Consider the following 12,454-nt stretch of genomic DNA (forward strand, 5'->3'; position numbering starts at 1 on the left):
CTTACGTCCAAGCTGCGGCAAATCTTCGCTTCCTCGTCTGGCCGTGCAGAAGTCGCCAAACAGAAGCTGGGAACGCGCCTCCAACTTCCACAAGAGTCTTACACCTGATACATAGAGGATGCCTTGGCTCTGTGCCGCCGTGCGAATCCTAGCATGATGGAAGCCGAACGCGTTCGCCACATCTTAAAAGGCATTGGGTCTGCCGCGTTCAACACCTTAATTGTGCAAAATCCGGCTTCCGTCCAAGACATCACTTCCACGTGGCAACGCCTAGACGAGCTGCAGTCTATTCGTCTTCCGCATGACAGCAGCGATCCTCAGGTTTCCCATTCTCCAGATCTACGTGCTCTTATCCGCACCATCATCCGCGAATAGCTTCAACTACAAGACCTAAGGCATCCACCTGCTACCTGCGCCCCAACCCCCACCTTCGACTTGTGCGAGGTCGTAAAGCAAGAGTTGACAGCAATGACTACACCCACGACGCATCTTGCTCCGGTAGCGCGCCCCACACGAACCTACGCGGATATTGCTTCGCTACCCACACCTACCTTGACCTCTGTGCCTACCGACGTCCGTGCCTATGACCATTTGCCATCGATGGGAACCAGAGCGCTTGCTGCGCCATCCTACCCTCAGTGGCGTCCACCTCGTACTGTTTGTTTCTAGTGTGGTATACGCGGCCATATGACCGCTTCTGCCGCCGTCGCCAGCAGGATGAAAGACGAGGCTATGCAGAGCACGAGAGAGACCGCACTCGCCGACCAGACGCCTACTATCCCGCATCGTACTCGTTCCCTCAACACCATTCTCCGTCTCCTCCAGCTGCTCCCAATCTGCCTCATAGTTCCCGTTCGGTCAGACGTCGTTCTCCATCGCCTTACCGGCGCTCTACATCATCGCTTCGCCCCACTTCCCATCTTGTCGACCAGCACTCGGAAAACTAACTGTTGCAGTTTTTGGAGGGGAAACTGCTTCTTATCGGTATTCAAAAATTCCTCCTGTTCGCCCGGCTAACATGCTTTCTGTAACTGTCGAAGGTGTTCCCTCGTCAGCTCTCATCGATAACGGTGCCGCCTTTTCTGTTCGTAGTGGTCTGTCTTCCCGGCTCCGGAAAGTCAAAACGCCTCATCTTGGACCTACTTTGTGTGGTGCTAATAATGCATTCATTTACCCCGACGGACAGTGTACTGCTCGTGTTCTCATCGACGGCATACGACACCATATTGAGTTTCTCATCCTTCCAACATGTATCCATGAACTTATACTGGGTTGGGACTTCCTACATTCTGCTTCAGCCGTCATTGCATGCAGAGAGGAAGTTGTCCATATCACGGATACAGCGCTTGCACCTCTTACGGACTCTTCACTTTCATGCGTGAATTTGGCCATCGCTGCAGACTACGGCCTGCGTCCTGGTCACGAAGACGTTGTAGCCGTAACATCCAGTCAGATCGCCGATGGAGACGCGCTAGTCGTCCCTTCTTCCCGCTGTACTTCTCGCGGAATTCTCATTGCCACCTTTCTCGTCCAGTTTTCATGTGGCCGCGCCCTTCTGTCTGCTTGCAACACGACCCCAGATCCAGTGATGCTGCCCAAAGGGATGAGTGTGGCAACCCTCGCGGACACTCAACCTATCTCTATAGTTGCGCTTTGCCCTTCCTCATTGCCAGCGCCAACCTCAGGTTTGGATTTTTCTTTCCCTCCTCCAGCCGTTCTTGGTTCTGACCTAACAGCCGCGCAGACCGAAGCCTTACTGGCGGCCTAGACAAAGCACAAAGCCTGTTTCGATAGCTGTTCCCCTGTGTTGAGCCAAACTTCTGCGGCTACACACTGCATCGAAACAGATGGTTCCGCAATAATACGACGACGCCCCTGTCGTGTATCGCCGTACGAACGCAAGATAATTGAACAACAGGTTGCTGACATGCTTGCGCGGAAGATGATACGACCTTCATCTAGCCCATGGGCTTCTCCCGTGGTTCTGGTAAAGAAAAAAGATGGCTCCGTTCGCTTCTGCGTCGATTATCGAGCGCTCAATAAGATCACACGCAAGGACGTATATCCAATACCTCGAATTGATGACGCTTTGGACACACTACAAGGGGCCGAGTATGTCTTCAGCATTGATCTTCGATCAGGATATTGGTAAATTCCTATGAACGAGACTAACAAAGAAAAGACCGTATTCGCTACACCAGACGGACTTCATGAATTTAACGTGATGCCTTTTGGCCTTTGTAACGCTCCTGCCACATTTGAGCGCATGATAGACAACGTACTTTGTGGTATAAAATGGAAGACCTGCCTTTGTTATCTGGACGCTATTGTCATCTTTTCGTCTGACTTCAGCCAACATCTTCATCGATTAGACGAAGTTCTCAAGTGCCTTGCAAATGCTGGACTCCAGGTCAATACAAAAAAATGCAAATTTACAAGCAAGCGCATAAACGTATTGGGCCACGTCGTCTCGAAAGATGGCATCCAGCCAGACCCCGAAAAGAGTAGTGCTGTTCTTCAGTTTCCTCGCCCCCAGCAACAGATAGATCTACGCAGTTTTCTCGGCTTGACGTCATATTTTCGTCCATTTATACGCAACTTCGCTGCAATAGCAGCTCCTCTACACCTGGTCTACACCTACATGGTCTAGCGTCTGCGAGTCGGCTTTTCAAGCTCTTAAGCGACATCTTACTTCCGGACCAGTGTTCGTCACTTCGATAATCGAGCCCCCACCATATTCCATACTGACGCAAGCGCACAAGGTATAGGCGCAGTACTTCTGTAACGTAATGCAGCCTGTAAGGAGCAAGTCATAGCATACGCCAGCCGAACATTTTCTCCAGCTGAGCGTAACTACACCATTACAGACCAAGAGTGCCTTGCTATCGTTTGGTCGATTCAGAAATTTCGTCCATACGTTTACGGCCGCCACTTCACCATCGTCACCGACCATCATGCTCTGTGTTGGCTGTCATCAATGAAAAACATGTCAGGACGCTTAGGACGCTGGATACTCCGCTTGCAGGAATACGACTTTACAATGACGTACAAGTCTGGAAAAAGTCGTCATGATGCAGACGCATTGTCTCCCTGCCCACTCGCTCTCTCCCGCTAACGCACCGTCGTCTTCCGCACCACGCCGTTCCGATGCTACGCCTACCTCACACCAGCTCTCGATAACGCCCCTGGACGAAGTTACGCTTTCATCACTGTCTGTCTTCGTGTTGCTTGAGCGGGTCGACTCCTACTGTCGAGCTCTCATGGATCGCCTTAGTGGGTTCGCCGAATCACCCAACAGCCGCTTGCGACGCCAACTTCGACAATTCCGCCTTCAAGATGGCCTGCTACATCGCTACGTTTACCACCCAACAGGTCACCGGTGGGTCCCAGTTCGGCCTCTCTGCCTTCGCCTTCGAGTATAAGAGGCACTTCATGACGACGTATCGGCTGGCCACTTAGGCTTCCACAAAATTTACGACCGCATCAAGACCCGCGGCTTCTGGCCTGGTCGATCCACAACGGTGGCCAAATACATTGCCTCTTGTGCGTCATGTCAGCACCGCAAACGCTCGACATCCCCTCCTGCCGGTTTATTACAACCTCCCCCTTGCCCGTACGCACCTTTTAAATTTGTTGGTATTGATTTGTATGGTCCCTTGCCGTTGACACCCTCAGGTCAGCGTTGGATTGTGACCTCGGTTGACGATTTAACAAGATATGCAGAGACTGTCCCTCTGCGATCCGGTACCGCTTCTGAGGTCGCCGACTTTTTCTTGCGCTCCATCGTCTTGCGCCACGGGGCTCCTCGCGCTCTTCTCAGTGACCGTGGCAAGGCATTCATTTCCCAAGTTCTCGAGGAAGTTCTTCGGGCCGCTAATACCGTTCACAAATAGACTTCTACCTATCATCCGCAAACCAAAGTCCTTACAGAGCGCTTCCACCGTACGCTGTCTGACATGATTTCCATGTACATCCGTCCTGAACACACTGACTGGGATAAAATTCTTCCTTTTGTGACATTCGCATATAATAGTGCTATTCAACGGACTACCGGCTACAGCCCTTTCTTCCTTGTATATGGACGATCTCCTTCCACCATATTCGACAGAGAATTCGTTTTCGCACCTTATTCGCCTAACGCATCGCTTCCAGAAGATTTTGCTGCCCGAATTGCACATTCCCGTCAAATTGCTTTCCCGGGAAAGCACAGAAGCTACCCGAGCTGAACGCAAACGTCACTGCGACAACAAACGCCGTGACGTACGTTTTCACCCTGGAGACCAAGTCCTGCTTTGGACTCCAGTCCGCACTCCAGGCCTCTGTGAGAAGTTCCTTCAACGCTACATTGGCCCATACACCGTTGTGCAGCAAACATCTGCAGTGAACTATCTCGTCCGCCCAGTACACTCCGTCACTGACCGGCGCCGCCGGAATGCCGAAATTGTTCATGTCTCGCGGATGAAGCCCTTCACTCCCCGTTTAGATAACCTCTAATCTGCGGCCAGGCTGGCCGCTTCCGTGACGGGGCAAGTTAGTATAAGCACTATTAACGCACTTCGTCGTTTTCATTTGCGCATAGCCATCATCATCTTCCCTGTTCTTCGACTTCATCGCGCATGAGCTGGGGCGTTGCCTTTCTTGGAATAAACAGCGCTGGACAACTTGATCGATCTCGGTATTATAACACGCACACGCACACGCACACGCACCCCCCCCCACACACACACACACAAACGCGCGCGCGCGCGCGCGCGACGGCAGTGCGTTTTGCGCGGCATTTCGGTAGCGTTCAGCCTAGCCTCCGATGCTGACAGTGTTAATAATGTCTTCATTGTGACCGGTTCATAAATCTGGTTAAATTGCAGCTTTAGGGGCGCAGCAAAAGAACCTCACTTGTTAGTCAGTCCTCTGTTCTGTGGTTCTATTGATGTGCCCTCTGTCACGCTCTTTAAATGCGCTGTTTCCTGTGCATGCCTCTGAAATTCACTCTCTTTGTCAACGTTGTGCATAGTTGCGACGTTACTTTCTGCATCATTTGTTTCTCCTTCTGCTTTTCAGTGTACGTCAGCATTTCTGTCAAGTAATTTTCATCAGTGATAGCCCCCTCATCTGCATAGAAGTGAGTTGGAGGGGCAAGAAACACATGATTCCAACTTCTCCAGCTAATCGCCATGCAATGTAATCTAATCTGAGTTTTATATTTTGGGAGCGCTGTCCTCTGACGTACTTCTATGATTCTGATTGCGTAAGAATGCGTACGCGCTCGCGATAATTCAAGCAAATGCCCAAAAAAATAAGCTTAACACTTTTTCGTTTTCTTTTTTTTTTTTTAGAGCGGCGTTTGTTCTTCTAGGCAAGAGCATCCTGTGTCTTCAACCGAATCCTCCAAGGTGAGTAGTTTTCAATTTATATTTCATTGTGGATTACACGTTTTAATCTTCTACGTGTTATTTGTCTCGCTTTTGTTGGTTTTTAAATTTTATAGCTCGCTCGTCTGCTGCAAGAGGCTCTCTCGAAGATATCCCATCTGGAAAAGGAAGTAGCAGAGGTGAGAATAACACTACACGATCTCTGAATCATTGGTACAGTCTGAAGACAGAGAAAATGAAAGAAAAGTCATGGGAGGCAAACAAGACGCACATCCGGTTTACTACGCTATGCAGGGAAATGAAGGTTAAGGAATGAAAAGAAAGAACAAAGGGAATGGAGAGAATCAGGGCGTCGCTTCGTCTTGACTCAAAAAAATTATACGGTCGCTCTCTGAGGAACAAGTGCAAGAAGCAGAGAAAAAAACAATATGGCGATCCCGCGCACTCTGGGAATCGATGCAAGTGAAGCTTTTTGGGCTATGCCCGTTGATTGGCGATGACTAACGGGATGTTCACGGCGAACATTTAATTTCTTCAACTTTTAGTGCAACACGAGAGTGCTGAGTGGATGCTAAACGTTAACTTGCGTGCAGCACTGCTGCTGGTCTGCGTAGTACACAGAACACACAGGGGAAGGTGCTTGCTTGAAGTAACCTCTGAGAGGGTTGAGCCTTGTCGTTTCCTCACATGGCCAATCGCGTCATGGCAAAAGTATTAAAATTGAATTGGATTGTGGGGCTGTACATGCTAAAAGCACAATTGGATGATGAGGCACGCCGTAGTGGCGGAATCCAGATTAATTTTGACACCGAGATGTTCTTTAAAGTGTCTGTGAATCTAAGTGCACGTGCGTTTTCTATTTCGCCTCCGTCGAAAGGCGGCTGCCGCTTTCGGGGTAACATCCGTGACCTCGAGCAATGCCATAGCCACAAAGCTACTCCGGCGGGTACAGAAGTGTTGATTTGATGTGTGACCGCTTCCGTAGTGTCGCCTAGACCCTACGGTGCGCTTGTAAGCGGCTCTGCTCCTGCACGCCCTGCGTAAGTTGTCCACTTGACAAATTTGCATCGTGCTTATTTTTCAGAAATATAAGAAACGTACTGTACCATACCCTGAGCTTAATTCATCCCGCTTGCCTGCAGCCACTGCCGTGTCTATAGAAGTGGCGTTTCCTCGCCTTCTCACATCACCTGCCCCCTCCCCCCTTTATATTGGAACTGGGATTGCCTTCTCACGTCACCCGCCCCCTCCCCCCTTTGTATTGGAACTGTGAGCGAAGAGTGGCGAGGCTGTTATTGATTCGTTTAGCGAATGTGGTGGTTCTACCCATCGTCTGCCTCCTCCCCCCTCCTCTCTACTATTCTATCTAGCTTACCTCTTGACTTGAACGTTAGTAGAAAGGTAAGCGCTGCAATTTCTGCAGTGCTTTTGAGGGGTGTCACGGATATTTACAGCACTCAAGAGGCTAATGTGTCGATGCCCAGGGAGCAACGGAGGGCCCTGTGCACATTCGACGTGGTCCAAACGAGTTTGCCGCGCCGCCTTTATTCTCTGCCGCTCTCCTATGATGTATGCGCATCCTCTGAACTAACCACGACGCGGCTTCAATAACAGTCTTAGTTGCACTTTTTTAACCACCTACTGGGACGCGTTGCTCATATTTTACGGCTCATTTTGAAACCTTGCCAGCACCATGTCACTTTCCAGCACTTTGCTAAGGGACTTTCGCTAAGGCATTAATCCATGCGTGCACAGTTTATTTCGACAGAACGTTGGCCATAATTCTTCCTCTTTAACCATTTGCCTCTCACCAAGGTGATATATTCGCTTAATTTCATCTCCGTAGCGTTCACAGTACTCCCCAGACGCGTCATAAAATCAGCTTTGTTCGTGAAACATCACACTTATGAAACTGCTTATCGCTTGCAAACGTCATCTCCTGCGAAAGGTGTATCATTACCCATAACGTTACCCTTATTTCAGGAAAATCTAAGCAAGGTATACCTATTTAGTCCACCGAGGTCACCGGAGAAACCAACTTCGAAAGGGGTGTGAGCGCATGAAAATAAAAAAACGAGAGCTAATTCTGACGCTTCTAATGAGCCCGCGAACGTGAAAATTTTGTCACAAATGGCACTTAGCATGGCCCCCCTTTCTGCGAAATATAAACACAGTGTAACCGACAGTTACGTTGGGGCATTGGGAAAAGCAGATGATAGCGGCCGTGCAACACTTTCTAACGCTTGATTTCATTTTGTTTACAATAACTGTATTTATTCCACAGGCATAAAACTTCCCCAAAAAATTTGGCATTCGCTTCCATCAGTTTTCGCTAAACCTGATCTGTGTGGCATCTGTAGCTTCGCCAGAGCACACGCTAAATTCAGCACCTCTGATTAGACCCGTTCACAACGCTCGAGAGCAGTTCAATGCGTAAGATATTTACAAGGCCCCATTTAACCGACTCACTTTCAACCCCGTTACCTGCCCTGACACCCGTTACCCGTTACCCCGTTACCCGTTACCTGCCCTGACAGTCACGAAATATGAAGAAGCCACCTCGTTTACCTTACCGAGGGGACCGGGGAAACTTCCTATCATGCATAGAAAAGCTAGGGGGTCAATAATTATTTGTAATGATCCTATACTAAGGAAACAGAAAAAACGGCCACTACGTACTACTCTTTTTTTACCCATTAAGCCAAAGTAAAATTTGTTGTGATGGGTCTTTACCCCACAATGGTCGAACACCATTTTACATCCCAAAAAGTGTAACAAACTTGTTCACATTTATTTCTCGCCATAGAAAGTATGTAGGTAGGAAGAAAACAGTGAAGTAATAATTGATTATAAACTAATTGGCACCATAATTATTTATCAATTAGTTTTCTGAACTATCCGCACCAGAATATTACCTCCAGCGTATCAAAAAGCGCAAGTATGGGCTCTATATTCTGTTTCTAGTGCTTAAATGAGAGGTTTCAGGCATCAAATTTAGCGTATCAAAAAATGATACACTGGGCTTTGTAGGTCATTTGTGAATGTGTGAAAGCCGACGTTCCCGCAGTGAATGTGGACTTTGTGAATATTCATAAAACAGTGATGCCGGAGTAAAACCCTCCTTTAAAGAACTTCAGCACTCCGATATGTTCGGAGAAAACATCCATGTTCGGTGTATTGCATGGGGGAGCAGCGCTTATATGTCATTTTCCAACCCGTCTACAACGTTTTTCCACAAGCCCGAAACTTCTAGTTGAAAGCACTCTTCCTGGTATTGTCTCCTTTCTTAACTCATGACCTTTTTGACTGCCACACGCTTTAACAAAATGAGCAGCAAAAAGCGAACGTGACCGTGTAGACGAGTACAAATTCACGCTCTCAACCATAACATTCGACGCCATCAGCTTAGGGTCAAGAAAACTTTTTTTTTCAATCTACCTTGCTGTATCCTGTGCTAATTGAAAGCAACGCGCTTGACAGAGACATGAAGAAAAAGAAACTACTACGAATTAATTCAGCCTAGTTTCACCGTATATAGTCATATGAGCGTGTACATTTATATTCCATCTGTCTGGACTATTTATATCAGCGTTGAGTGCGGGAGTTGGTCGACCTTGAGGGGGACTTGGAGAAATCAAGGTTTATTTACCATTACGTACAGGGTTAGAAACAGGTAAAATAACAGTAAAAGTTAACCGACGGCCGGCAGCTAATCCTACGCTACGGCCCGTGGCAAGAACATCTCTCCCTTTCGATGGTTATCTGGCTTATAACACCTTCACTCCGAAGCAAGGTTTGGGTACGGGCTAGTTGGTATTCCATGGTATCAATCGTCACTTACAGAGCCTACATAAACGAGGGACAAAAACGACGACGAAGACAAGCGCTTGGCTTCGTCGTCCTTTTTGTCCCTCGTCTATGTATGAGCTGTAAGTGACGATTGATACCTTCATTCCGTCGTTGCCACGTCGTATTTAACCATTCGTCGAGCCCGTGCAGATGTCGTCATTTCCATCCAATCGTGGGGCCCGTGCGAGTGACGCCATGTTCGGCCTTAGGCCCTATCCTCCTATGGCCACATGCGCCCGGCACTGCCTCCTCGCCCGGTCATTCTTGAACGACATTCTAGTACTCCAAAGCACATTTTTTCTGGACTGAGTTCAACTACCTCGAACCGTGCCGACCTCCAGTTACACCTTCGGGAAGCGTCACACAGAAGGGGGAAACAAAAGCTCCACGCGCGACACACGAGGGCGTGATAGCCATCCTGTCCGACGGGTCCGGTAGCATGGTCAACGCACACTGGCGCACCCTAATTCGAATGCGACGGCTGGTGGTTCCATTCGGATAGCTTGACCGATGCTAATTACTCATCCGCATCTAACATGACCTATTTCTTAGGCATTTTCTCGAACGCGACTTGGTTGTAGACAAACCCAGTTATAGACGAACATTTAATTCGTTCTCCATTCTTTCTTGCAGCTTAAAAAGGTGGCTAACAAAGAAAAGGTAAGTTTCGGGCGTTTTCTAAAAGAAATATGATGTTTAATTAGCAAAGACGTTTACAATGCTTGATATTGGCACCGCGTATTTTCCAGGGCGTGATGGAGATGCTCCAAGTTGCAGTGCCAGCAATACAAGGAGACATGAGGAACGTAAGGCCACTTGGCGTGTCTTTTGGTCAATGCCTTGTAACGCACATCTGTGTGTCTTATCGGAGTGCGTTCTCGTCGAAGTCTTACACGTCCTTATGTTGATATGGTAGATATAGACCAGTTCACTGCATACTGCGTTACCACTACACAATTATCTTCGTTGAAAATTAGCGATTGGGCTCCATGGTAATGAAGAAAGGTAGCCAGTGAGTGAGTGAGTGAGTGAGCGAGTGAGTGAGTGAGTGAGTGAGTGAGTGAGTGAGTGAGTGAGTGAGTGAGTGAGTGAGTGAGTGAGTGAGTGAGTGAGTGAGTGAGTGAGTGAGTGAGTGAGTGAGTGAGTGAGTGAGTGAGTGAGTGAGTGAGTGAGTGAGTGAGAGTGGTGTGTGTGTGTGTGTGTGTGTGTGTGTTTGTTTTGGTGCCCTGGTAGTATACAGGCAGTGCACTAATTGTATTGTATCCTAATTGCCAATAATTATAATTTGGAACACTTACGACTACGCGTAAAAGCTCTAAAAGGCATCCGGGCACAAAACAAAATCATTAACAATAAGAATTACTTTAAAAAACATTCAGCTGTTTGCTCAAATTGACAAGCATGTAGCGTTAAACATACGATACTATTTTTGCTTTGTCGTGCGTGAGCAGAATAATTGATTTAATTATGTCCAACCGTTTCAAAAGGCACAGATCATGCACCTGGTAAATATTTCTGCAGGTCCAAATTCGATGTGAAAAACGCATTGCAATATCGGAAAAGTCACTCAAGGTAAGGGAATGTGCCTTGCATTCACAAGCGCATTGGTTGTTTTCAGTAAGCGGGCACCAATGGAATTCGGTTCTCTATACCACAGGAATGTCACGGCTCCCTCCAAGAAGCTTTGTCCGTTATCAGCGAAGAGACAAAAGCCCGTCTGGATGCGGTAAGCACCCTCTAAACTGTCTCAATTCAACGTACTCGGCTACGTACGACGGTAGGTCAGTGGCTATAAAGTTTTGCTGTCGAACACAAGGTCATGGGTTCGATACGTGCCTGCGGCGGCTTAATTTTGTTGCAGGTCAAAAGCAGAGTCGGCTCTAAATCAGCCAATAAGAAGTCGCAAGTAAAGGTGAAAGCAGATTTGTTAATAACAGAAATTACACCGCGTCGTGTTGTGCTCCCAACCTCCGAAGCTAGTTTTTCCATAGCTTGGATTTAAAGCGTCTCTAGATTTCCCCTAAGAGTTTATGAAGGTGGGGTTTTTCGATTTGTCAATTTCTTTTTCTGCAAGTATAATATGGTTTGAATTGTGGAAATGGACGGCAAATCTTATTCGATAGTTCCCTCTTAGGTGGTTCTAAACTGTTAAATTGTTACATCACTGAAGCTGGAAGCACACCGCAGCAGCAAGTCGGACAACTTTCTGTTGCGTGACTCAGAACCTACTCAGGCAAAAAGAAAGCGTACGTGTGAGAGCTGTCCTGAAAAAAAAAAAGTTGCACATTCTATTTCGTAGTGCAATAGAAAGCCTACCATTCGTAGTGCCCAGACGTGTAGTGGTTTCTCTAGCAAGCGAGTAGAAACGTTAAAAAAAAATGTAATCCGTCGAAGTTTCTTAATGGAGTACTGACGCGAAAATTTTTGATCTTGGTTTCTGCGCTGTAGTAAGGACCTAATAATCCAGTAATCATGGCACGAAACATCATTTGCTTCAGAGCACGGCAAGTAATTATTTGGAGTGTTGTTTCTGGCGACCAGTCCAAGTTTCGGTTTCGGAGAACATATAGATAGCCAAAGAAGGAATGTAAACACAGCCGGACATGTGATCCCACAAAACTGTGACGTACGCACATAGCGCGCTCGCCGGAGCGCGAGCTTCGTGTTGCTAGTTCGTCCGCTACGTCTGCACGTCCTTTGCGATGTCGTCGCCATCATCGTCGTCCTCGTTTTCATCTTCTAGCGGCGACCATTTCCTGCAGGCGGGAGTTGCCACCGTGTTAGACGTGGCCGAATACTTTGATTGGATCCACTGTACAAAGCAGTAACTCACAAAGTGCGGCCAGCGACAGCTATCAATATGCGTACGCACTGCTACAAGTAGTAGGAACCCTTCATCGAGGGCGCTTTGGCAATGGAGCATATTCCGGAGCAGAACACAAGGCGGAGTAAAAGTCGGCACAGCTTCGGGCTTGGGGGTATGTAGTCTTCGTGGAAGATCATCGAACTGCTCTAAGCCCGGCGGGTTTCGTTTATACCAGGCACGCTCGAAATGAGCAAATCTGCCTGCTCTTCAACGGGGTTCATTCTAAGCGTCCAGCGGCGCGCACCAGCTCGGGCCAGTTCTGCCGCTCATCGACGACGACTGTAGCGAACGAGCAAGCCAGGCGATCTGGTGATCGCTAAACAGCATAGGCCTAGCTCGTTGGCCGTCGGATCCGAGGCCGACGGCCCAT

At 48.1% G+C, this 12,454-nt stretch overlaps 1 protein-coding gene across 3 annotated transcripts in view; it reads left to right on the forward strand.

Annotated features, from left to right (window-relative positions):
* Window positions 1-12,454, forward strand: part of LOC126544591 (uncharacterized) — a 46,478-nt gene that overhangs the window by 15,100 nt on the left and 18,924 nt on the right. For 2 of the 3 annotated variants that reach the window (XM_055077758.1, XM_055077759.1), the window contains 6 exons: window positions 5,334-5,390; window positions 5,486-5,548; window positions 9,852-9,878; window positions 9,968-10,024; window positions 10,740-10,790; window positions 10,876-10,944. In XM_055077758.1, coding sequence (XP_054933733.1) covers window positions 5,334-5,390; window positions 5,486-5,548; window positions 9,852-9,878; window positions 9,968-10,024; window positions 10,740-10,790; window positions 10,876-10,944 — 324 coding nt within the window. Of the gene's footprint in view, window positions 1-5,333; window positions 5,391-5,485; window positions 5,549-9,851; window positions 9,879-9,967; window positions 10,025-10,705; window positions 10,791-10,875; window positions 10,946-12,454 lie in introns of those variants that run through there. The other variant, XM_072284974.1, reaches the window with a different exon arrangement.

This window comes from Dermacentor andersoni, chromosome 10, assembly GCF_023375885.2.
Source record: "Dermacentor andersoni chromosome 10, qqDerAnde1_hic_scaffold, whole genome shotgun sequence".
NCBI classification, from domain to species: Eukaryota; Metazoa; Arthropoda; class Arachnida; order Ixodida; family Ixodidae; genus Dermacentor; species Dermacentor andersoni.